The sequence below is a fragment of the Danio rerio genome, chromosome 24 (assembly GCF_052040795.2).
Source record: "Danio rerio strain M-AB ecotype USA chromosome 24, GRCz13ab, whole genome shotgun sequence".
NCBI classification, from domain to species: domain Eukaryota; kingdom Metazoa; phylum Chordata; class Actinopteri; order Cypriniformes; family Danionidae; genus Danio; species Danio rerio.
Window position 1 is genome coordinate 8,041,917 of NC_141044.1, and position 24,261 is coordinate 8,066,177.

A 24,261-nucleotide genomic window follows, 5' to 3' on the forward strand; every position below is an offset into this window, starting at 1 on the left:
TACGTGTCTCGTCTAATGAGGAAAATCTGCTTAATTTGTCCTGAAGCACTGGACTTTATGTAACCCAAAACATCAAGCCCTCTCCTTGGCTCGACTTGGGATGTCTGGAGTGTAAATATTTAGATTTGGAGCAGGAAGTTGCGAGGCCGTTGTGACAGCCGTTCCTCTCGTGGCAGCGTTAGGAGTGCATATGGTTCCAATATGAAATCACTCTTATCAGAGCACTCAAAAGACAGCCTGCATCTTGACCCATATTGAAACACAAGTGCACTGTAGTTTATATGCTCTCTGATTGCTAATTCCACTGTTAGGAAGTCAATAATGTTGATGGATATTATGAAATGTGTGTATTTATTTGTGTTTGGCAGTATTTATATGGAAATTTGATAATGGTAATTGTGGTAATAGAGGTGATATATTGTTTAAATTACTAAAAATGTCATAAATATTATCTTGTGTTTATGAAATAAGACAAAACAGAGTTGCGGATATCAGTTGTAATGCATGTTGGGCACTGAATAATGTGATTATGTAATTACTGAAACAGTAATGCTGACTGAAACAATATCTCTCTGGAATTATGATCTTAATCTGTCTGAAAAAAATTAAATTAAATTAAATTAAATTAAATTAAATTAAATTAAATTAAATTAAATTAAATTAAATTAAATTAAATTAAATTAAATTAAATTAAATTAAATTTGGTTTGTTAAGGGCAAATAAACAAAAAATATTAACAAAGTTATTAAAACTGAAGCTGTTTTATGATAAAATAAAATTATACAATATTTTTTAAACATAAAATTTATTAAAACTAAGTAAAATTATAAAAATGAAAGGTCAATATTTGAATTTATTTTGTACATGTATTGATATATTAATATAAACCATATCAATAAATTATTATAATTATTTAAACATATTTGACATGTGAATAACAAATCTTTTTTCAGAAACATTTATAATATGACGACGTGTGGTTGCTGTTAACTAAAATTTAAGTGTAAAAATTAGTTTTGTACAGTGAAAAATATATTAGATTGAGAAGTTAAAAGTTGCTGTAAAAATTCAATTTAATACAAAAAATTCTAAATAGAATAAAGTAAAATAAAAATAAAAATAAGTTTAATTAAATAAAAAATTATTAAATTATTCATTCATGCTTAGTCCCTTTATTAATCTGGGGTTGCCACAGCGGAATGAACCTCTAATTTGTCCAGGATATGTCTTACACAGCGGATGCCCTTCCAGCTGCAACCCATGACTGGGAAACAGTGACACACTCCTTTAAACACATACATTTTGGACAATTTAGCCTACCCAATTCACCTGTAGCGCATGTCTTTGGACTGTGAGGGAAACCGGAGCACCTGAAGAAAACCTATGCGATCACGGGGAGAACATGCAAACTCCACAAAGAAATGGCAACTGACCCAGCTGAGGCTCAAACCGGTGACCTTCTTGCTGTGAGGCAATTGTGCTACCCACTGCGCCACCATGATGCCAAATTAAATTATATTAAATGTAATTCAAATAAAATAGTAGATATGAAAGAAGTTAGATAAAAAATGACTAAATGTTACTGTGTAAAATACAATAAATAATACAAAAAAACAAAATAATGATAATAAAATAAAAAAATGCTAAATAAATAAAAATAAAATAGTGGATATGAAAGGAGTTGGATATAGAGAAGTGAAATCTAAAGAAAAATGACTAAATGTTACCATAGGAAAAAAAAACATATTTAATTTATTTAAATTAGTAGATATGGAAGTTAGACATATGAAAGGTATCAATCGTAACAAAAATGACTAAAGGTTACTGTGGGAAAAAATAAATAAAATAAAATAAATAAAATAAAATAAATGTTAAAAATAAAATGAAACAAATTGAAGATATGGAAGAAGTTAGATATAGAAAAGTTAGACCTAAAGAAAAATGACTAAATGTTACTGTAGAAATTATTATTTTTTAATTAAGTTAAATTAAATTAAATTAAATTAAATTAAATTAAATTAAATTAAATTAAATTAAATTAAATTAAATTAAATTAAATTAAATTAAATTAGTAGATAGGGAAGAAGTTCGATATAGAGAAGTTAGATCTAAACAATAAGTGCTATAGGCAAATTGGGTAAGCTAAATTGTCCGTAGTGTATGTGTGTGAATGAGTGTGTGTGGATGTTTCCCAGTTATGGGTTGCAGCTGGAAGGGCATCCGCTGCGTAAAACATGTGCTGGATAAGTTGGTGGTGCATTCCGCTGTGGCGATCCCTGATTAATAAACGGACTAACCCAAAAAGAAAATGAATGAATGAAAATAAACTCAATTTTAAAAATAAAACAAAATAAAATGAAATTAAAATAAAGTTGAAGTAATGGAGGAAATTATATATAGAGAAATTAGATAAATTGACTAAATGTTACCATAGAAAAAAAAAAAATAAATAGAATTAAATTAGTAGATTTGGAAGAAGTTAGACTTTAAAAAGTTAGATCTAAACAAAAATGACTAAAGGTTCTTGTAGTAAACAAATAAATAAAATAAAATAAAATACATAAAAAAATTTAGATATGGAAGAATTTAGATCTAAAGAAAAATAACTAAATAAATAAATATAAAATATAATAAATAAATGAATGAATGAATGAATGAATAAATAAATAAATAAATAAATAAATAAATACATAAATAAATAAATAAATAAATAAATAAATAAATAAATAAATAAATAAATAAATAAATAAATAAATAAATAAATAAATAAATAAATAAATAAATAAAATAGCAGATACAACAAACAAACAAATCGTAATCCTTAAAACAGACTCTTTTTTTCCCCCCTCTCTTTTATTCTTGGCTGAAAATGACTGACAAATTCTTGACAATTTTCAGAAGATTCTCCCTTTGAAACTTTTCTGTCTCTTTGAGTTTCCAATTCAGACGAAACACTTTACGCACGATTAGAGGTTTGACACTGTTTCTGAGGCTTTTGGCTATATCCATGAAAACAAAACAACACATTAAACACTAATAGACGGCTAGAGGTGTGGGGGAGCTTGCCGGCCTTTGGCCTGAGGGAAGTTAACAAGCGTCCCGCTCAGCTCAGTATGTGCCGCCCCCAGTGCTAGACCTCTAATTACCTCCGAGCTGTTATTAGGAGCTGGGCTAAAATGCCTGACCACGTTAACAGTATCGCTTAAAGAATTATAATAACACGGCACTGTCCAGCTGCGGTTTTTCATCTCCCCCTCCCCTCAAAACCCTCCTTTTGTTTACCGTTGGTGTAATTAGACATCGGCGAGCTCTGGGGATGGAGGTTTAATAAGCACAGTGATGAAAGACAGGAAGAGAGATAAACTTCACATGGACAGACAGCACTCGCGTTCTCTTTCAAGTCATCATGGGAGTGGGGTGAGACGGCTTCCCTGCCTCAGCTCTTTCCAGGATGGATGTTATTCCATGCGGAACGCCGTGTCCATTACTCCAGCATGCCGTCACCAGTAGGAATGTCATCGTGTAATTGCTCCGAGGAGAAGCTTATTGAGAGAGTCATCTGTGAGATTTGGTTGCTGTTGCTGTGTTTTTGTCTTTTGGTCTAGAAACCACATGTGTGTCTTGGCATGTGATTTTGACAGTTTTGGGCTGTGACTGTCAAAGCGAACAGGTCAGAAAGTTAATATAGCTATTTCTGTTAACAGTCCTCGAACATCTGCCTTCTTTCATTGATTTGGACGCTTCAGAGCAATTCCATGCAAATGTCAGAATTGTCATGAAAAAATGAAGATTTCTAGTCTTGTGTTTTACAGTATTGTAAAAATACTCTTACTCTGTCGTACTATTTCTCTGTCAACATTCACAAATGGCTTTATTTGATGTACCATAGTCACACAAGTGCCAATTTCACATCTGTCGCATTCGTTTTTTTCTATATACATAAATATATATGTGCGACACAGTGGCGCAGTAGGTAGTGCTGTCGCCTCACAGCAAGAAGGTCACTGGTTCGAGCTTCGGCTGGATCAGTTGGGATTTCTGTATGGAGTTTGCATGTTCTCCCTGCATTGGTTTCCGGCAGGTGCTCTGGTTTCCCCCACAGTCCAAAGACATGTGGTACAGGTGAATTGGGTAGGCTAAATTGTCCGTAGTGTATGAGTGTGAATGAATGTGTGTGTGGATGTTTCCAAGAAATGGGTTGCAGCTGGAAGGGCATCCGCTGTGTAAAACATGTGCTGGATAAGTTGGGGGTTCATTCTGCTGTGGCGACCCCAGATTAATAAAGGGACTAAGCCAAAAAGAAAATGAAAGAATTGAAATATATATATACTGTACATACAGTACACACTAATTGGCCACTTTATTAGGTACACCTCATTAGTACTTGGTTGGACCCACTTTTGTCTGCAGAACTGCCTTGATCCTTCGTGGCATAGATTCAACAAGGTACTGAAAATATTCCTAAGAGATTAGGTCCATATTAACATGATAGCATCACGCAGTTGCTGCAGATTTGTCGGCTGTGCATCCATGATGCGAATATCCCGTTCCACTTCCCAAAAGTGCTCTATTGGATTGATGTCTGGTGACTGTGGAGGCCAATTGAGTACAGTGAACGCATTGTCATGTTTATACCTGCCAACACTCTCATTTTTCCTGGGAATCACCCGTATATATCAAACCCATCTCCCGTCACCCTGTCGTTTTGTTGTTTCTTCTGGAATACTCTCGCAGTTTCCCCCTGCCAACCCCCTACTCCCTGATGCTCAGTGTTTTGGGTACAGTCTGTAACACCACCCAGGTTGCCAACTTTGGTATAGTATCTGATCACAGCGGCCGCCTGAAATCCGCTCCATTGTACAGTTACTAACCCGGTTCTCAACAGTGTTATTCAGAAACCTCACCCCTGAACCAGCCTGAACCTTTGATACAAGGCAGGATGGATCCATGCTTGCATATTGTTGATGCCAAATTCTGACCCTATCATCTGAATGTCGTGGCAAAAATCAAGACCCGGCAACAGTTTTCCAGTCTTCTATTGTCCAATTTTGGTGAGCCTGTGCGAATTGTAGCCTCAGTTTCCTGTTCTTATCTGACAGGAGTGGCACCCGGTGTGGCCTTCTGCTGCTGTAGCCCATCTGCCTTAAGGTTGGATGTGTTGTGCGTTCAAAGATGTTCTTCTGCATACCGGTTGTACTGAGTGGTTATTTGAGTTGTTGCCTTTCAATCAGCTCGAACCAGTCTGGCCATTCTCCTCTGACAACATCAACAAGGCATTTGCGCCCACAGAACTGCCACTCACTGGATATTTTTTGTTTTTGGGACCATTCTCTGTAAACCCTAGAGATGGCTGTGTATAGTTACGAACTCAAACCTTGCTTGGCTTGGGGTTTGAAAATCCCAGTAGATCAGCAATTTCTGAAATACTCAGATCATCCTGTCTGTCAACAACAACCATGCCATGTTCAAAGTCACTTAAATCCCCTTTTTCCCCATTCTGATGCTCGGTTTGAACTGCAGCAGATCGTCTTGACCATGTCTACATGCCTAAATGCATTGAGTTGCTGCCATGTGATATAAACAGTCAAGCCTGAAATTATTCATACCCCTGTCAAATTCTCACTTAAAGTTACTTTTATTCAACCAGCAAGATTATTGGTTTGATCGGAAATGACACAGGCTTCTTTTAAATAGATATTAAGGTGATGTATAAGATGCATCATTATAGAAAAAAAAAATCTCAGCTTTTATTTACATTTGACCAAAACCTTAAGTCAGAATTTGGGCTATGATTTATATAATTTTGGGCTTGACTGTATATGCTAGATATAAATATATGTTATATTCTCTTACAACCTTTTTTCTGTGCATGAAGTATTCTAGTTCTCCCCCTCTTATATTTTTGACATTTAATCACATAGAACTGTTCTAGTAGTGTCGTGAAAAGTTGTCATAATCTTTTTAAACTATATTTAAAATTCAAAATTAAATAAAGACGAGATCTTCCAAGTATCAAGATCAAACATTTATTATTACAGCAAGAACACCAGCAAGAGAACAAGTGTTCAGATGTCTGCCCAAGCATTCTGATCCCAGCATTCTTATGTTTGCTCTATCTGCACCTGTGCTTTTATCTTGAGTTATTTCTCCCCTTCTCTGAGTCTCCTGTTTCTCCTTATTAAATATTCTCCCAATTAAAACTTAGACTGTAGACGGTCTCATCCAAATTAATGATGGAAATCCTTTAGTTTCTGATACTTTATCAAAACAAACTACTCCTTAGTGGTTCTCATCTGCCTTCTGCTATTATCTCTCCCCTTTTCTCGGCAGGTGCTGTCAGTGGTGAAACCCTCCTTTCATTATATTCTAACAGTGGCAAGACTCATGGTCAAGGTCACTGGGGAAATACAGACGTAATTGCATTCTATTTTAATCCTCACACAAAAGTGTTTACACAGACCCATATGAATCTGTCTGTAACTGTTGGTCGCTGACAACAGGTTTGAGGATCCACGCGTTTATTAATAACATTAGTCAGGCAGGCAATGGTCAAAACAGGGGTAAACAGATACATAAAGATAATCCAGAATTGTGGTCAACAGGCGAGCAGTTGGTATAGGTGGCAGGCAGGATAAACAATGAAACAAAGCAAGGGTCAAAACATGGCTAGACAAGGCAAGGGAAAACATGTCGTAATGTCACAGTTTTAACAGATAGCAAGACTTAGCAAAGTCTGTGTTTTTGTGCTGTATATATGATCCTTGTAATCTGTAAGCTGTTTGTGTGAAATCAAAGAACAACAGGAACAGGTGTGGTTGTGTTGTGCATGACAGGATTTGTAGTTCCTTCGGTGGCAGATTTGCAGTTCTACAGCTGTATGGACTAGATCACTGGTGATTGTGACACATATGTAGCACAGGCCAGCGAGTGAAGTGCTTGGCAGGTAAACCTCACTCCTCTGACCTCTAAAAGGTGCTCTAGCAACAGACACTAGAGCCCACAGTCTTTAGCCTCCTTGTTAGAGCAACTGACTCCCATGCGGAAGGTCATCTGTTCGATCCCAGCTCAAAGCGGGTTGGGTGGTGTGAGACTGGCAGGGTTACAAGTGCATGAACAGTGATGCCTTTGTCGTGATGGTTCTGGATCGATCAGGCAGTTGCCCCCTGAGCATGCTCCCTTACTCCTTGTCCAGGCTCTTCTTCTATCCTGAATGGAGGATTGCAATGCTCCCTTGGCAAGCCTTCCAGCCAGTACTGTCATCAAACCACTTTAACTGATTCAGAATGCAGCAGTGAAAAAATTATTTATTGTGTCAAACAGAGCACACGTCACACCCAATAGCTGCTAGCATCAAAGACACAGATGTCTGTCTACAGAACAACCACTGGCTCTGTACTCATATACCTAAACATATACCTGAAAATGGCTTCTGCAAGTGAATGGCACAATGTAGTGCCATTCCAAAGAGACACAAAATCACTTTCATAGATCATTTCAGTGATCGTTTCCTCTTGTAACAGCAACAAAAAAGCATTTATCATAAGCTGCTGTTACTAACACTACTATTCACTGTATATTTCTGCCTATTTATTTAACATACAATTTGCAATATACTGTTGTAGATTTACTGAGTCTTGTTGCTTTGTTGTTGGTGTAATTGCTACTGTTGTTCTACTTGCAAATTGTTTTTTGGATGAAAGAATCTCTTTCTGAAAAGGTGGCTCAGTGGTCGACTCACAGCAAGAAGGTTGCTGGTTCAAGTCCCGGCTGAGCCAGTAGGCATTTCTGTGTGGAGTTTGCATGTTCTCATCCAGGTGCTCCGGTTTCCCCCACAGTCCACTGACATGTGGTATAGGTGAATTAGGTAAACAAAATTGGCGAGAGTGTATAGGTGTTTCCCAGTACTGGGTTGCAGCTGGAAGGGCATCTGCTGCTTAAAACACATTTTGGAATAGTTGGTGGTTAATTCCGCTGTGGTGATCCCTAATAAATAAGGGACTAAGCCGAAGGAAAATGAATGAAATTCCCAAATAAATGTAAATAAGAAGCTAATTGAATCCTTACGATAGTCATCCCTACAGGTCATAAGCATTGATCTTTATTCAAGGGCTGGTGGAGGCCCACAGGACCCACTCACAGCAGTAACAGTGTGGCATTAAATTTTACAGGCAGGAAGAGGAGCTCTTTATGGGGTACTACAAATCTGGCCTTTACACTCAATGAAACTCCACACTAAATATCAGCTTTACTCCTAAAGAGCTCTTGACTGTAAATACTGGCAGTAAATAAAGTCAGAGCTAAACAAAACCAAGTGCATTCTGCTGTCAGTTTCGAATGCATTTTGGACAGTATTTAAACAGAACATTACATTTTTTTATATACTAGATTAAACAATCCTAAAAAGTACTATATTCCTTGTACAAAATAACATAAGGCTATTTATAATAGATTCAGCATAGCATATCAAACCACAGGACATGTCAGCTTTCCAAATATACGAGTTGTGTGTAACTAGTGTGTCAAAATATGCCATTCTTGGGTTGTAGTTTGGCCTCGTTCTCAGGCCTGTGGTTAGGTGTAGAACATTCTTGCCTATAAATGTCGCAGTTGGGGGTCTGTGTAAGACAGGTTCACTGCTCGGGATCAGAGAGGAAGGGGACCCCTGGGGGATCGACTAAATGGCCGCTCGGGAGAGCTCGGGGGCCACTCCTGCTGGCGGATTTATCTCAGTAAATATTTACCCTAGTCCTGCCAGAGAGAGTGAGAGAAATACAAGAAGGGGTCTTACTTTGGGGGGTTAAGAAGGCCAGAGGTTTCACACTACATGTTGAGAACCAGTGGTTTAAAAATAAATGATTTGAGATTATCATTAGTCAGTACTGAAAATATTAACTCCTTCCACTTTGAAAATGACAATAAGCTAATTAATTGTTTGTTGATATCAAATTGATATTAGAAAGTGTAGACAAATAGAATGGTTTTGTAAATAAAATGTTAAGTACATACACAATTAGCATCACATTTAAAATGATAACATTTTAGTTTGATAGACCTCTTTAGACTGTGTGTATACATGATTATTGAAAAAATATTAAAGTCTGATTAATATCTAATAACAGTTTATTTTTATGGTCCCCCCCCAACAGGTATTCTACTAACTTAAACTATAACTAAAGTCCCTTTAAGGCAAGTCATTTCACTCGGCGGCCATCCTCGAAACACCTCTCGGCTAGTATGCTAGGGCATTTTGTCTGAATGTTGAAACATCAAATTCTCCAAAACTGTTTGCCAAGCTTAAGATTACATTACATATTTGAAACCACTGATACAATTAAACAACAGCTGTGTCATAAATTTAATATCTAAACGTTCAAATCAAACAAAATCATTTATTCAGGCTGCCCAAGCTAATGTGCATTTGAAAGGAACGAGATCACGACACCAAGCCTTCTTTATGGCTGTTTTACACATAATCATCCTCTAGATCAGGGCTAATCAATTGGTGGCCTGCGGGCTGAACTTGGCCCGCGAGGCAATTTGTTTCAGGCCTCCAAATAGTGTGACCAAGACATCAAAAGTGCCCTTTAAGCGCCACGTGTGGCGCGAGCAGCTGAAAACATTTGGATACTTAATCATAAAGGCTTCTCAACGCTGTGTTTCTGTTACACGGAATGAAAGTACAGCAACTAAACGAAGTTATGTCACTTGTGCGCTAGTTTAAAGTTCTGAGCTTATACACCAAGGCTAATAGGCATGCACATTGAATTAACTATAGCAGCGGGCCATTTACATAGCGCGTCTTTTCCGTGCGTAAGCTAACTATCTCCAATGTAAGAATATATGCCGATATGCTCGCGCCTTCCAGGCGCACTGAGTAGCAAACATCTCACACTGTAGCGGTGAGAGTTGTGCGAGGGTTTCAGTGCAATGTAAACAAAAGATACATTAGACAAAATATTACAAATTATTAAACTAGTTATGCATGTATGAACGCAGATGATAACAACAGTTCATCTAAATACTTGCCCAATTAAAAGCTTAAATTTACATTAGACATGATAACCCTGAAACCATGATTATTCTTCAGACTATATTACCGTACAACTTAAATCTATGATTGCATCCATAATTGTTATGCAATTCAAAGCATAGCATATGGATGTGTCTGAATGCAGAAGTCTACTTAATTGTACAATGTGCTGATATTATGTAGTTTCAAAGTACAATATATTAACATATTAATGTAGAAAAATACAACGTAGGTGTCTTAAGGAGTAAAAATACAACATAGGGGCTCTTACAGTATATGCTGTTGTGTTATCATATTGCAGTCATATCTCTCCTGCCCCTCATTTGGGAGGCTTTTCATGAACTGGCCCCAATGACAAACTATTAAATAGCCCTGCTCTAGATAATGCCTGCTGATCGCGCTGCTCTACTAAAGTAATTCACGACATGGTCTTGATGGCGAAGCTCCTCCAGAAATGACACCGACTCTTTGTTTACAAGTTTGTGGGCATTCTTGTAGATGCTGTCATGTGATAATCCTTTGGCGGGATGAACTATACCTCACATTCGTTTCATACAGATTACAAAATCAAAAACGAGGGTGCACTTGGTTCATTTAAAGGTACAGATTTCAAGCTTTATTATGATATTTTTCTTATGTCTGTAAAGCAAGTGTTCGCTGAGATTCCAGTGTGTTTGTTGACCACAAATAAAGTTGTAAAAGGACACGTGTGGTCCGAGCATTTTCACTGGAGAAAAGTCAGTCTGTAGCGATCGATGATTGGCTCCTGTACTAGTAGGCGGGGCTTCATTCGCCATATTGACCGGTACACTTTTCCCCATTCAAAACTATACGAGTGACACATCCTGTGTATTGGTATAACTAGTGAAGTTACTAAATATTTAGTATGTCGAAAGGGGACTTAAGGGTATTTTAAAAACTGATCGACCCAGCCACTGCTTCGACCAAACTGCTGCAGTGTGAAGACAAAAATTGTAACTCCTTTAATATTTTCATTTCTACAACCAGTTGCACCAACACTAGATTTTCAATACAGGATCTCTTAAAGGAGAAAGTGGGAAACACCATAGCCCTGGATGATTTTTGAGCACTTACAATGACCTCAGACATCTTACTACAAACTCGCCATGTGGTTTCAGTTACAGCTGTAATTTCTACTCTGCATTACTCATAGACAACAGTGTTTTTAAAGTAGGTAGGTCTTCATAAATGAATATAGGTTTCAACCAAATTACTGTATGGGAATCATTTTTTCCTTTTGCAAATATGTTTGCAAAGTAAACCATTCTTAATTTGAAAGGATTTTGCTATTAGTTTAGGAAGCGATTACGACCTATAAGTAGTTACTTTTTGTGGATTAAAACTTTAAGTGAGCGTAGAAAGTTCTGTAATGTTTTTGGATCATGTGCTTGTAGACATGTAGGGTGTTTACTGTGGAGAGCTCAGCTAAAGGTAAGCTTTATAAATTTTTACCATCAATGATAATGAACAAGTAGGTGTGACTATTCTGGGAAAGTGTCATTTTGTGATGATATCATTGATCTGGATTACATATCATTTCAAATGCAAGAACTTTACCAATGGGAAGAAACAGATCATTTGTGACATGGAACTACGCAAATCTGCATGGAAAGTTAAACGTCATTGGATGATGTTAGTGTTGTTAAACCCAGCACGAAAATAATTGTTTAAAATTAAGCTGGATATTTAAAATACAGAGAAGAAAAAGAGGAATAGCATCGAGCCATGCAGTATTCCAGTCATTAGAGTTCGACCAGCCTGATCTCACGAGGAAACAAAACTATTTTCCGTTTCGTCAGTTTAGTGGCTAATTGAATTTGTACGAGTTCAGTTGTACGAGTTCAGTTAGTTTTTAAAGGTTCAGGACACCCTGGAGAACTTTTTTTTTAAATATTTTTTTATATTAACAGATTTGTTTGTGTTGAGCATCAGTTAAGACAATGTTAGCACCTGTCAGCTTTAATTGTGGGGAAAACTGGATAATTTTGAGCTTTTGTCAGCTAATTTCAGCTTCCGGGTTTAAAATTATTTTTGGGCGGGATCAAAGTCGGCGACGTAGCGCAGTACTGCAAGTGCAATGACGACGCGTCAGTTTCTCATTATTATTCATATCGGAGTTTTCGTACCCTATGAGAAGAGCCGGCTGCTTAATTATTCATGAGAGCATGTGCTTTCCGAAGGCAGACCTGCCAGTTTCAAGCAAGCTATGAGACACAGACCAACGGCACATAGCCGTTCATGAAGGCTCGTATGTGTTTGTTACCATGATCCATGGGGTTTGTTGCATGTTTTTTCCCCGCGATCTTGTCAGGGCCGATCATACAGCAAAGCTGTGTGTGTGCTGCAAGCATTTTGGTCGGGAGAGCAGTGCGAGAATTGAAGAATGGCAGACGTTGACTTTTATCAGGAGTTCATTCACATTCAGACACATCGCCATGCTGCTGTGTTTGCCCAAATCCTCTATATTACCAGCAGGACTAATGGTTAAAATAGACAGGTCAGGAGACCTGCTGCACTGAGTCTGCATTCAAGATCTATAATTTAGACACTGTCAACAACAGTTATTCGCTCCCCTTATCCCCTGCTGGCCACACCCACTCCTGCCCGATGCTCGCGGAGCTCCACGACCATTAATCATGCATCTTTTGAAAAAATTCTGAAGTAGACTTTAACTGAAAGTGGGGGGTGTCATGGCCCTTTAAAAAAGAGGCGTGATTCCAAACCCTATCCCTAACCACAACCATCACTGGGGTAAGCGAATCGTTCTAAATTGTACGAATCAAATTGTATGAATTCATACGAATTAGCCACTGAATCAAAAAGTTACGAATTGCTGTGAAATTGTTTTGATTTAAACACCACCCTGGGTGGTTTCCTTCCAAAGTCATGCAAGCTGTTTTTGATCCATTTATTCATTCGTTTTCCTTTGGCTTAGTCCCTTTATTCATCAGGGACCGGCACAGCGGAATGAACTGCCAACTAACCCAGCATATGTTTTACAAGGCGGATGCCCTTCCAGCTGCAACCCAGTACTGGCAAATATACATGCAGACTCATACACACACATACACTACGGCCAATTTAGGTAATCCAATTCACAGCATGTCTTTGGACTGTAAGGGAAACTGGAGCACCCAGAGGAATCCCATGCAAACACATAGAAATGCCAACTGGCTCGGCCGTGACTCAAACCAGCGACCTTCTTGCTGTGAGGCTACAGTGCTAATTTTCTGATCCGATTGTACAAAAAATTTGTTGTATTGTACCATAGCATAGACAGTGCTTAATTTGAATTTGGAAAATGTCAGATATTCATGTTTTGGGTTCTGGTATTTATTTGAATTGATCCTACATTAACTTGTGCAAGTGTGCAAGCGAAGGCTGTGTGGATTTTGTGTGCACGCACACACATGACGGTAGTCACCATGCGCAAGTTAAAGCAAAAGTCCCGATTAACTGTTTCCCCTCAACAATATTTTCAGGCAATCGCCTTTCTTTTGTTTATAATCCACTCATTGGTTGGTGATTGTTTTGCACAGCGAGCAATGAAAATAAAGAATGGCCAACTTAAATAATATTTATTTTTTCAAAACGGCAAAGAGACAATCACGCATATTTTATTTTTTAAAACCACGAGTAAATCTAATAATGAAACAGTCCCTTAAAAGTCACGTCTTCAGTTTTTAAACTCCAGTGATCTGCGCTCTGGCACACCTCTTCCAACCGGGCCAGGGCCGGCCAAGTGAACCGCGCCTGAGCCCAGTTCAGAGCACTCACACTTCTCAAACGATCCGGGAAACGGGCCTGGGCACAGTTCAGACAGAATAGAGTACACCCTTGAAGTTTGCTGAACGTCGGTCACGGTAACTTTTATTTCCTGGTTTTGTTCCGGGAATTATTCATTTACAAATTAAGCACTTACCATAGCATAAAAGGGTTTCATTCGATCGGGTGGTACGATATAGGCATTATCTGACAGCTTTAGTGATGAGTTTTCATTGCCATGTTTATAAAACATGTCTTACTATTTTGTCCTATGAGAGCATTAATTAGATTTGCTGACATCATAATGTCATTACAGTATTACTTCATTAGGGAGGATTCAGCCATTTGAAAAGAAAACAAAGAGGATAACAGCTATATACTATCCGATATAAAACCAAAATGTGGAGGAAATGGGATTGGGGATGAAGTCTGATCAAAGAAAACTATCCATCTTCCATGCTATTACGATCAGCAAGCTCTCTTTATGGCTGAAGTGCTGAACTTTGGGGCGGGAACTCAAAAAACAGGAAGGCATCGCAGCTGGCTTGAACTGATATCATAGCTTTCTCTCCTCTCTCCCACTCCATTACACTTAGCAAAAATTAGGGGAAAAGGAGGCATATGAGAGCACCAGTGGAAAGTGTGTTTCAGAGTTTGAATTCAGAGCAGGACTCGGTGCCAGAGATGACCTTCCTCTTCAGAAAATACAAACGTACCTGCTGCTGACATGTGGCTAGGACACAGGGTGTAGCCACACAGATAATTGAAATAAACTGCAAATGTTGCTGACAGCAGCTTGTAAAGGGGAGATTATGTTGCAAAGCCAATGTGTTGTGACGCTGGCAGGATTAGAAGGCTCACTTCAAATACTGGGTTTATTCTTGCTCTGGCACAACTTTGAATTATGGAAAGCTCAAGGGGACCATAGAGTGTACCAAAGTCGTTTAATGTGATTGACAAAAAATGACTTGAATTTATTCACCCAAGCCTGTATGATCGTTTTCCTGAAATATTTATATTAATACTATTTTCTTGAAATTATGGTTTACTACCAATTGGAGATAAATATTCTGTAACATTACTTCTTTTAAATATATATTTAGTTTTATTAAAGCTTATCATATATAGTGGGGAAAATAAGTATTGAACACGTCATGTTTCCTGGGAATAATATTTCTAAAGGAGCTGTTAACATGGAATTGAGGAAGATTTTGGTAAAAACCCAAACAATGCAAACCTAAAATGTGTAATAACAATGGAATGAAACAAGGAGAAACTACTGAACTACTGAAATGTATTTAATACTTTATAAATCCTTTTATTTTATTAAGGCAGCTTAAAGATGCCTCTCAGTGGAAGAATGCGTAATGTGTAAAAATCTTGATGGTTCTGTGGGTCTCGTCGATCAAATCTGACATTTATTTTGTATTTTCTATTGGATTCTAGTCAGGTGATTGGCTGGGCTGGCATTCTACAGCTTGATTTTCTTTCTCTAACAGCATTTTGAGCGTTTCCTTGGCTATATTTTGGATTATTGTCTTGCGGAAATGTTCATTCTTGTTTCATCTTCATCATTCTGCTAATAAAGATAAGCGGATATTCATTTACCATAACGAAGGGCAGAGGGTTGCTGAATAACTACTGAGAGATTTCAGTTGCTGTCTGGGCTTTCACTGCCTTTCTACACCTCCCTTTCTTCATGTGTTCAATACATTTTTTCTGTGTCATTTCATTACTAATTAGATTTGTTTTCTGTACATTAATGGATTCCTTTGGTTGTTATCAACATTTGGTGGAAATTTCAACTCAACAGCACCTTAATAAATATGTTTTCTGAGAAAAATGGTGACGTCCTTATTTTCTGTCACAAGTGTTAGTTTTTTAATTAAAATGTATACATCCCTAGAAAGATGAATGAATAAGTTTTCCATTGATGGATCTCGATTAGGATAAAGTTTTGATAAGCTACATCTACTTAAAAATCTAAAAGTAAAAACATTGAGAAAACTTCCTTTAATGTTGTCCAAATTAAGTTCTTAGCAACGCACATCACCAATCAAAATTCATGTTTTGATTCGTTACAGTAGGAAAATTATAAAATGCGCTCAAAGAACATTATCTTTGCTTGTTATTTGCTTATTAAATTAATTTTGGCATATATAAAAATAATAAAATAAATTAAAAATTGATCTATTGACCCATACACTTTTTTTTGCCTATTGCCAAAAATCTAACAATGCAAAACCTACGAAATGCAACAGTTCATAGTCCAGGGTCACACATATATTTAATTATTTGTAGTGATGGTGTATAATTCATGCAATTATGTATATTTAAAATATACATAAGTATAAAATATACAAAAGTTTTTAATGCAATGTTTAACATTAACAAAATGCATATATATTTTTAAGTATATCCAATTGTATTGCAATGCAGTGGCGCAGTGGATAGTGCTGTTGCCTCACAGCAAGAAGATCGTTGGTTTGAGTCTCAGCTGAGTCAGTTGGCGTTTCTGTGTGGAGTTTGCATGTTCTGCGAACTCCCTTCGGGTGCTCTGGTTTCCCCCACAGTCCAAAGACATGCGGTACAGGTCAATTGGGTAGGCTAAATTGTCCGTAGTGTATGTGCGTGAATGAGTGTGTAATGATGTTTCCCAGAGATGGGTTGCAGCTGGAAGGGCATCCGCTGCGTAAAAACATGTGCTGAATAAGTTGGTGATTCATTCCACTGTGGCGACCCCGGACTGATAAAAGGACTATGCCGAAAAGAAAATAAATGAATATCCAATTGTAAGAAACATAAAACTCTAAACCACTTTACACCATCTGATCGATACAGCATATTGTGTGCAAGTACTGTTTTTATATTATTATATTTATTATTATTATTATTATATTTTTTTAAGATGTGAAGTATATAGCTGCAGTTAATAAAACTGGGCATAATTCTCTCCCAATGGATCTGTTAAAGACTCGCTGATAAAGCTAAAACTCATGCTGAATTTGTGTATATTATTGTTTCTCTTCTCTGTGATTGGCAGATTACAACAGCAGTGATCAGAAGACAGCCTGCAGAAAGCATGATCTGTATGTGAGTTTCAGAGAATTGAGCTGGCAGGTAAGGGTCGAAGGATTTGTGTATTACAGATATCAGACTAAAGCTTCTCTGTACTGTAAACAATTGCTGGCTTTCACAAATAGATTAAGTCAAGTAAAAGTTAAAAGGGTTTTTACAAATGTAGGCGGATCGAACATAAAACAGTTGTCTCAGAAACGTCTAAAGAATTGTGTTGTTTCATCTCATTTTAACTAAGTAGTCAAACGTTTTTCGATATATATATATATATATATATATATACACACACACACACACACACACGCACCGGTCACTTTATTAGGTACACCTTACTACTACTGGGTTGAACCCCTGGCATGGATTCAACAAGGTACTGGAAATATTTCTCTGGGATTTTGGTCCATATTGACATGATAGCATCACGCAGTTGCTGCAGATTTGTTGGCTGCACATCCATGATGTGAATTTCCCTGTTCAACCACATCCCATCGAATTGATCTGGTGACTGTGGAGGCCATTTGAGTACAGTGAACTCACTGTCATGTTCAAGAAACCAGTTTGAGATGATTTACGCTTTATGACATGGTGTGTTATCCTGCTGGAAGTAGCCATCAGAAGATGGGCACGCTGTGGTCATAAAGGGATGGACATGGTCAGCAAGAACACTTAGTTAGGCTGTGGCATTGACACAATGCTCTGTTGGTACTAATGGGCCCAAAGTGTGGCAAGAAAATATCCCCCACAACATTACACCACCACCAACAGCCTGAACCATTGATACAGTGAAGGATAGATCCATGCTTTCATATTATACATGCCAAATTCTGACCCTACCATTCGAATGTCACAGCCGAAATCAAGACTCATCAGACCAGGCAACATTTTTCCAATCTTCGGTTGTCCAATTTTGGTGAGCCTGTGCGAATTGAGACTGTTTTCTGTTCTTGGCTGACAGGACCCAGTGTGGTCTTCTGCTGCTGTAGCCCATCCACCTCAAGGTTGGACGTGTTGTGCATTCAGAGATGCTCTTGTGCATACCTCGAGTCGCTCACTGGATATTTTCAATTTTTTGGACCATTTTCTGTAAACCCTAGAGATGGTTGTGCAAGAAAATCCAAGTAGATCAGCAGTTTCTGAAATACTCAGACCAGCCCGTCTGACACCAACAACCATGCCACATTTAAAGTCACTTAATTCAACTTTCTTCCCCATTCTGATGCTCGGTTTGAACTGTGACCATGTCTACATGCCTAAATGCATTGAGTTGCAGCCATGTGAATGGCTGATTAAAAATTTGCATTAACGAGCAGTTGGACAGGTGTACCTATTAAAGTGGACACTATATATATATATATATTTATATATATATATATATATATATATATATATATATATATATATATATATATATATATATATATATATATATATATACATAACAACAACAACAACAATGCAAATAATTATAAATGTGCAAGAAATTTTTTATTGCGTACAGTCATTTAAACTAAAAATTGATCTTTTTTCAGGACTGGATTATTGCACCTGAAGGCTACGCAGCAAACTACTGTGACGGAGAATGCTCTTTTCCTCTAAATGCGCATATGAATGCTACTAATCATGCAATAGTACAGACACTGGTGAGTCCTTCTTAATATATTAAATAATAAACCCTGCAGACAAAACAAAACAAGATCATATTATAGCAGCGAGATTACAAAAGGCAAGTAAATTCTTGCTTCATTTTTCAGGTCCATCTGATGAATCCAGAGAACGTCCCAAAGCCATGTTGTGCTCCAACCAAACTCCACGCAATCTCTGTGCTATACTATGATGATAATTCCAACGTCATTTTGAAAAAATACAGGAACATGGTGGTGCGTTCGTGTGGCTGCCACTGACTTATGGGACATGCATCTCTCTGCCCAACTGCTGCACCCCAGAGACAGACAAATGTGTGTGAGGACTGACAAGACTGATAAAGAAAAGAGCAATATGAACTGAATTGTGCATCATGGTTTGCTGCTTCTCCTGGTGAAAACATACATGGGCAATTCTCATGACATTTCAGATCCTACAAACTGCCAAGAGGATGAACGTCGCTGAATCTATGGACAGACATTTAACCTGATGACTGTAGTCTTAAAAGACACACAATGAAAATGTAAATTATGAGGTAAAATTCTGTCTCTATTTAATATTTTTAACAAACCGTTCTTGAAAATGGTCACATTATACATAATTTCCATTATTGAGATCAGTTTATGATGTTGCAAAAGTAGCACCATCATTATTATTCTTATTTTGCTGCTCATGAAACCCTGTGATAAATTAAGACAACGCTAGCATCTGCTAGCTTTAATTGTAATGAACAACTGGCTAATTTTAAACTGTACTCATCTAATTTCATCTTCTGGATTTAAAGTCTTATGTCTGTGTGGTGGTGATGCAGCATAGGAGTGTTAGTACTTTGAAAATACTAAGTATAATGCTGTGCGCTAACAATATGTGGTTCCAGCTTCCAGAGACAAGCAGAACATTTTTTTCACTGCTCCTGAAACTCTGTTGAATGAAGAAAACGTTAGCATCTTCTAGCTTTACTTGTAATGAACAACTAGCTAATTTTAAACTCAAGTCATCTAATTTCATCTTCTTGGTTTAAAGGGTGTCGCGAGTGGTGATGTAGCATAGGACTGTGAGTAGCCTACTTTGATAATACCATGCGCTAACAACATGTGGTGCGTTAAGATTTCAGCAACAAGCAGAATATTTTTTTCCATTGCTCATGAAACCCCTATGCTAAAATTAAGACAACGTTAGCATCTGCTAGATTTAATTGTAATGGTCAAATGGCTAATTTTAAACGTAACTCATCTAAATTCATCTTCTGGGTTTAAAGTCTTTCTGTTGCTGGTGTTGATGTAGCAAAGGATTGTGAGTACTTTAATTATACCGTGCACTAACAACACAGGGTGCGTAAAGATTTCAGCAACAAGCAGAATATTTTTCGTTGCTTATGAAACCCTGTGATGAATTAAAACAACGTTAGCATCTGCTAGCTTTATTTGTAATGAACAAATAGCTCATTTGTAACTTACTCTTTTAATTTTATCTTCTGGGTTTAAAGTCTTTATCGGGGTGGTGTTGCTGGTGGTGATGTAGCATAGGACTGCGAGTGGCCTACTTTGATAATACCATGCGCTAACAACATGTGGTGCAACAAGCACCATGCTCATGAAACCCTGTGATGAATTAAGACAACGCTAGCATCTGCTAGCTTTAATTGTAATGAACAACTGGCTAAGTCTTAACTTTACTACCCTATTTTCATCTTCTGGGTTTAAAATCTTCATCAGCTTGGTGTTGCTGTAGCATAGGACTTTGAGTACTTTGACAATACTGTGCGCTAACACGTTTTGTGACAAGAATCCAGTAAAGCAGAAGATTTCTCGCTGCACATGAAACCCTGTGATGAATGAAGACTACGTTAGCATTATGTTGCTGGGGTGGTATCGCTGGTGGTGATGTAGCATAGGACTGTATATTGGTAATACAGTGCGCTAACAGCATGTGGTGCGACAAGCTGAATATTTTTTGCAGCTCATGAAACCCTGTGATGAATTAGGGCAATGTTAGCATCTGCTAGCTTTAATTATAAAGAACAGCTGACTAATTTTTAACTTTGCTCACCTAACTTCATCTTCTGGGTTTAAAGTCTTTATGTTGCTGGGGTGGTGTTCCTATGGTGATGTAGCATAGGACTGCAAGTACTTCAATAACATTGTACGCTAACAACACATGTTGTGACAAGAATCCAGCAACAAGCAGAATATTTTTTTCGATGCTCATAAAACCCTGTGATGAATAAGACAACATTAGCATCTGCTAGCTTTAATTGTAATAAACAAACAGCTAGTTTTGAAATTTACTCCCGCAATTTCATCTTCCAGGTTTAAAGTCTTTATTATGGTGGTGTCGCTAGTGGTGATGTAGGACTTAGGACTGCGAGTACTTCGATAATACTGTATGCTAACAGCACGTGGCGTGACAAGATTCTCGCAACAAGCAGAACTAGTATTAATACCATATGCTTACAAGATTCCAGCAACAAGCATTTTAGCTTCCCACACCAGAAACATTTAAATATCGGAACCTTCATAAAAACACGCCATAGTATTTTGTTTTGCTGTTCCAGCTGCGGCATCTAAGAAATAGAAGCTAAAATAGAAAGTTGATGTGTTTCCGTCACGAATGGACAAAACCCAACTGAAAAAAAAAACAGCTTAAACCAGCCTAGTTTTAGCTGGTCAACCAAGCTGGTTTTAGAGGGGTTTTGGCCACTTTCAGACTGGTTTTCAGCCATTTCCAGCCTGGTCTTAGCCGAGAGATGACCAGCTAAAACCAGCGTGACCAGCTTAGCCAGGCTGGAAGCCCAGCCAAAACCAGCTATGTCCAGCTTAATCCAGGCTGGTCAAGCTGGTTTTAGCTGGTCATTTTCCAGCCTGACCAGCTAAGACCAGGCTGGAAATGGCTGGAAACCAGCCTGGAAGTGGCCAAAACCCCTCTAAAACCAGCCCTGTTGACCAGCTAAAACCAACCAACTAGTCTAGGCTGATTTAAGCTGTTTTTCAGCACGGAAAACATGCAGTAAGAACATGTTGTAGCATTCAGGAGACCGAGTTTTCTTGTTCTATGAGAAGACATTGCTTTTGAGTTAGTCTGTCAAGCTGTGAGACCTCACAGTAATGTCATTAACAATGGCTAGACAATAATGTTGAGAAGTACCAACTTTTAAAATGTGATACAGCGGAGCATTCAAACACCGACAGACATTACTTTAAAAAGCCCAAGTGCCTGAGGAATTTCTCTTCCTTCAATGTAGGAATGCGTGTTTTAAAATAAGCACTCATTATATATACAAATCTTGCATTTCCTTGTTACCTCTTTACTCACCTACCTTCTACTCAGTTTCCACACCAATTTAAAGCTACATATGCCTATATATTTTTAAGGGTTAAGGGTTTTTAAGGGTTGTTTCATGACCTTTCAAGGACACTTCTAGACATTTTGTTCTTGGTCTTTATCTATCTGATAGTTCCAGAACAATTGGTTTTTATTACTTTCAGGAACTTCCTCCCCAAATATAAATAGACAGAGTCCTACGAAGTTACAGTAGCTCTTTTATTTCAACAGAAACGTTGATTCCCTGTGTTCCTGTTAACGTGGAACATACAATTACTCTCCTCCGAAGCACAGGAAGCTATCTGCTGTTTTGTGTATTTTTTGATGAAGTCACTTGAAGCCACAGGCCTCTATTTAAGGTCTCCAAAAAATCAATTTATTTTAAGTTTCTCAATATTTGCTCTGCTCTACCTGTGGTTTGCATCGGTGAGTCACAGCACGCTTCAACAGAGCTCAAAGAACAGAACCGTTATGCTGCCATTCCAAGGATGGAACTGTTTTTTGATGCCGTCCGACACCACAGATCTATATTTTCCCTTCAACACCTGCAGCTTGGATGGCTTAAGTCCAAAACCTCCCACAGGACATGAGGATACATTAAGGCTCTTCAGCAACAAAACTATATACTGTGCCAACAACCTCATATGGGCTGCCAAAATTTCCACCAACTCCTGTCAATATTTATTGTTAATCTTTTACTATACTATATTCTCCCCCTCTTCTCCCTACAGTGAGCTTTTGAAAGGTACACAATTCTTTCTGGACAAGATACAGTTGAAGTCAGAATTTTTAGCCCCCCTGTTTATTTTTCCCCCAATTTCTGTTTAAAGGAGAAAAGATTTTCTCAGCACATTTCTAAACATGATAGTTTTAATAACTCATTTCTAATAACATATTTACTTTATTTTTGCCATGATGACAGTACATAATATTTTACTAGATATTTTTCAAGACACTTCTATACAGCTTAAAGTGACATTTAAAGGCTTAACTAGATTAATTAGGCTACCTAGGCAGGTCAGGGTAATTAGGCAAGTTATTGTATAACAATGGTTTGTTCTGTAGACTATCAGAAAAATATATAGCTTAAAGGGGCTAATCATTTTGACCTTAAAATGGTGTTTAAAAAATTAAAAACACCTTTTATTCTAGCCGAAATAAAGCAAGCAAGACATTCTTTAGAAGAAAAAATATTATCAGACATACTGTAAAAATGTCTTTGCTCTGTTAAACATCATTTGGCAAATATAAAAAAAAATAATTAAAGGCGGGCTAATAATTCTGACTTAACTGTATATGCATGTTGGAATTTTTTTTTTTATTCTACTATAGGGACCGGATTATTTGGTTGTGAACAATTATTCTTCAACTGATGTGAATAAGGTTGTATTGTTGGTTTGCCAGTATAGGGTGTGTTTACATGATAGCATTTTCAACTTAAAACAGTAAACATGTCTTTTTTGAGTTTGAGTTTTTGAAAGTTATATTATTTTCAACAGTAAAAATTAATTAAATGTGGAATATATTAGAGGGTAGGTGGGGGATATATAAGTGTGGGTGGTGTGACCAAAATGCTACTTAGCTGTGTGAGCAATTTTATTTCACAGTAATGAAATATTTCAAGATTTAGTGTTTTAAATACAGTTGGGGAAAAAAAGTATTCACCATGTTTTTTTCCCCTTGAAATAGTATTTCTAAAGAACCAGAATTTTACCAGAATTTAGAGAAAAAAACAAAACAAAAAAAACAATACAATCATATAAAACAGAAAAATATATATTGTGAAATAACAATGAAATGACAAGAAGCAAGTGCTAAATTAATGAAATGTATTTAATATTTCATATAAAAGGTTTAATTGGTGGTGGCAGCTTAAAGACGCCTCTCTCTCATATGTAGAATGAAGTCACATTCATTGCTCAGGTGTGATTTTGTCACAGGCTTTAACAGTGTGTACAAATCTTGATGGTTCTGTGGGTCTCATCTATCAAGTCTGATCTTTTCTATTGGGTTCAAGTCAGGTAATAGGCTAGGCCATTGTACAGCTTGATTTTCTTTCTCTGACAGCATTTGATAGTTTCCTTGGCTGCGTTTTAGATCATTGTCTTGCTGAAATGTCCACCCTGGTTTCCTCCTGATAATGTAGATGTTGGACAGAAGCAGCTAATATTAATTCACAATGACGAACTACTGTGAGATTTCAGTTGCTGTCAGGGCTTTTACTGCCTTTCTACATTTCCTTCATGTGTTCAATACTTTTTCAAAGTGTCATTTCAGTTTATTACACAACTTCATTTGTAAACTCATTAGATTTTTTTTGCATATATGGATTTCTTTGGTTGTTATCAACATGCAGTGAATATTTCACGTCAACAGCACCTTTAGAAACCGGTTTTCTGAGAAAA

The 24,261-nt window shown here is 37.3% G+C and overlaps 1 protein-coding gene across 8 annotated transcripts in view; it reads left to right on the plus strand.

Annotated features, from left to right (window-relative positions):
- Positions 1 to 23,320, plus strand: part of bmp6 (bone morphogenetic protein 6) — a 79,875-nt gene extending 56,555 nt beyond the window's left edge. Inside the window, exons 5-8 of one of the 8 annotated variants that reach the window (XR_015524431.1) lie at positions 16,860 to 16,936; positions 18,424 to 18,534; positions 18,646 to 21,267; positions 21,381 to 23,320. Coding sequence is in view for 2 of the 8 variants with exons in the window: in NM_001013339.1 (NP_001013357.1) it covers positions 16,860 to 16,936; positions 18,424 to 18,534; positions 18,646 to 18,795 (338 nt within the window). In the remaining 6 variants the exon portion in view is untranslated. 8 annotated transcript variants of the gene reach the window in all.
- Positions 23,321 to 24,261: the final 941 nt, after the last annotated feature.